The sequence below is a fragment of the Cynocephalus volans genome, chromosome 16 (assembly GCF_027409185.1).
Source record: "Cynocephalus volans isolate mCynVol1 chromosome 16, mCynVol1.pri, whole genome shotgun sequence".
Lineage (NCBI taxonomy): Eukaryota > Metazoa > Chordata > Mammalia > Dermoptera > Cynocephalidae > Cynocephalus > Cynocephalus volans.
Window position 1 is genome coordinate 62,429,522 of NC_084475.1, and position 3,198 is coordinate 62,432,719.

The 3,198-nt window shown below is 40.2% G+C and overlaps 1 protein-coding gene across 1 annotated transcript; it reads right to left on the minus strand.

The window, feature by feature from the left end:
- Positions 1–975: 975 nt before the first annotated feature.
- LOC134364998 (interferon omega-1-like) lies at positions 976–1,563 on the minus strand. Its single transcript, XM_063081223.1, has one exon. The coding sequence runs from the start codon at positions 1,561–1,563 to the stop codon at positions 976–978; it is 588 nt and encodes a 195-aa protein (XP_062937293.1).
- Positions 1,564–3,198: the final 1,635 nt, after the last annotated feature.

Genomic DNA, 3,198 nt, shown 5'->3' on the forward strand with positions numbered 1-3,198 from the left:
GGCTGCTCCACCTCAGTGCCCTTGGAAGATTCTCCTATGACCTACCTTTGAGGATCTGCAGGAAGTTTAGGTCTTAGTCTCATTGTCCCATCTATTTATCAGTGACCACATCTATTCCCATGCCCTCATTATCAAACATACAGTAAAGAGTCCCAAATTAACACCTTTACCCATGACATTTGTTTTTTATTCTAGACCCAAATTCCAAACTGCCAATAAGACTTCTGGAATTACCTGTCTCCCAGGCAACAGAGGAAGGACAACGTAGGAAGGACAAGTAATATCTGTTTTCCTAAAGCTTCTGGAGTGACAACATCATTTTCCATTACTTCTCTTTGTAGCATTAAATATAATTGAAATAAAATAGGAATTAGTATTGTTTTTATGTCTCCTTCCATCTGAGACTGAGAGTTTCAACACAGCAGGAACTCTCTGCTTTATTCAATGGTATTTCTTGGAGGAAATTCCACAATCTGCCACGTACTCAATTTACACATACAATGTGAACAGAATGAAAGAGTAAATACATTTTTTAACCTTTCTTCAATTCCCTTTACAAAATGAGGGTGTGGATTATGTCTTCAGAATAAACAAATTCAAGAAGTTTCTCTGATAAAAATTTAATAAAGCGATCAGCAAATTTAATAACATGGAAAGTGAACATGTCATAAATTTTAATACAATATAGAGCTGAACATGTTACTATATGTAAAATGTCAAATATTATAAATACCAAAGATATAAAAGAATAAAGATAAATAAATAAATAGATAAATAAATAACATCAGGACAGTAATTTTTTAGGAAATGAAGCCTAGAGATGAATATTTTTAACATACACTTGTCTAATACTATTAACAAGATATTTTCTGAATTAATTCAATAATTTAGTCACTAAAGAGGATATAGCCTTTTGAAATGAGCAAAAACACACGTGCAAGTGTGATAATGGCAGATCAGACAGTGAGAATCCTCTCAAGATGACTGCAGGTCTCCAGCGTTTCTTCTTAACCTTTCTTGCAAGTTTGTTGATGAAGAGAAGGATCTCGTGATTTCCACTCTGACAACCTCCCAGGCACAGTCACTGTATTTCTTCTCTTCTAGGTAGACACGGATTCTCTGGAAGTACCTCTTCAAGGCCAGTATTGGACCCTCAGTTACACGAGCAGATTCTTCTTCTCCCATCGCTTGCACTGGGCAGGTCTCCAGGTCTTCCAGCTGCCCATGAAGTCCAGCACGGAGCTCGTCCAGGAGGGTCGGGTTCCAGGCAGCAGAGGAGCGCTCTGTGTGGAAGAGGCTGAAGATCTGCTGCAGCATCTCGTGGAGCACAGACATGGCCTGGGCCTTCTGGAACTGGCTGCCTTCTACCACCTCCTCAGGGAATCTGAAGTCACTTCTGTCCTTCAGACACAAGAAAGGGGAGATTCTCCTCATTTGGGCCAGAAGCACAAAGGTCTTCCTGCTAAGCAGGACAGAATTCTGAGGCAGGTCACAGCCCAGAGATCCAGCAGGGCCATAGCTGCCCACCAGCAGGGTCGTCAGTAGAGGGAGCAGGAGGGCCATGGGAGGCTGAGGATGCTGCTGGCCTGGCTGAGCTGGGGCTGGGGGGACCGTGGACTGTAAGTCCTCTGAAGACATTCTCTCTATGCATGGCTTTTAAATAGGGAACACAAGAGTTTTCATTTTCTGAACATTTCTCTCCACTTTTACTTCCCTTTTTTGTTTTCACTTGTGTATTCTCTCTATCACCTAAGAACATGTCATTAACCCAAACTCTTTTAGCAGTAGAATGTTGTCAGTCAACTTTCTGACGTGCCAATTCAAATAGTTACTTATCGATTAATTGAGAAACATCGTTGTCCTAAATACCATGGTTTATGTAGGTAAATTATCACATACACACATACATACACATACATATTTTTTGTTTTCATTTATAAATATCACTCTTCTCTGTTAGGGGAACAAATTTTTAGTGCTGATCATGGATGACTTATGTACCTTCCATACTTTACACGGGATTCACACCCTCTCAGCCCTATAAGTTTCTGTATTTGTTTAGAAATTTCCAGACCATGTGTGGCAAATAATCGTTTAAAAACAAAGAACAGGGTTTTGTTAGCTGTTTTATTCATGGAAGAGTCTGATGATTATTAGTGAATGAGTTTCTCTATTTGCTGCTATTCTTATCAAAATACATATTGGCGGGTCCATGTGGTTATGCATCAGGATTAGCATAGGCAGCACGGTTGCCTTCCACTTTTTTTTTTATGGGAGGTCCAGATTGCTCCTTAGGCTGTGCCAATACCCCTAGCTGGAATCCTGGCTCTTTTTTGGTGATTATGGGTGTGGGAATTCTAATTTCAAGATTATGTCATTTCCCCAACACAACCTCACTCACAAAGGAGTTCGCCCATCTAGGGATGCCTTCTCCTCTAGAGTGGCAAAGTGTCTTCAACCCAAACTCTTCCAGACTCACTCCCTGAGGGCAGGCTCAACACATTTGATGACTTTAGATCTCCTTTACTGAGGAGGGGTTTGTTTCTTTGCTGTCAAGGTAATAAATCCTCCAGGATCCTTGCCCTCACCCCTAGAGTGTTTGTGTCAATGACCCAAGATCTCAGCGGTGGCTTCCTCCTCTCCTGACCCATGTACCCAGGAGTCAATAGTGCCAACAGCCCTCAGATGCTGATAGGAAAAGGTTGTTTTGTTTATGTAGGTGGAGGGTTTATCTGATTACAAGAATTTTTACCTAGTAAAATAATATTTATTTTGCCAGGTACATTTGCCATTGATCTACTCTTTTACTTAAGCTATTAAACACTTGTTACCCTCAAAGTTTTGATGTGGGCACAGGAAATTCAGTGATAACACAGTCTTTTATTAGGACCTTATATTACAGAAACTGGTGTCCTTCACTTGGTCTTTCAGTCAGTGTGACTCCATTCAGGCTCTTTGTTCCTCTGACTGTGTCTCAGTCCGACAAGGCAGGTCAATAAGTCCTGGGCTATCATAGTATGGAAAAATAGCCTTCTTTAATTGCTTCTAATTTTTCATTTAAAATTTTCAAAACTTCTTTTCATGGAGCGGTTTGTAGGGCAAGGTTTGTCTTACTGTTCTTACATTATATTGTAATTCATGATGAAATAAGACAAATAAAGAGAAGTAAAAGAAAGGCAAGGGGACTGCACTCTTCTT

What these genes read in the sequence shown, in the direction of transcription:
- LOC134364998 (XM_063081223.1), bottom strand. Translation starts at nt 1,563, where the DNA reads ATGGCCCTCCTGCTCCCTCTACTGACGACCCTGCTGGTGGGCAGCTAT.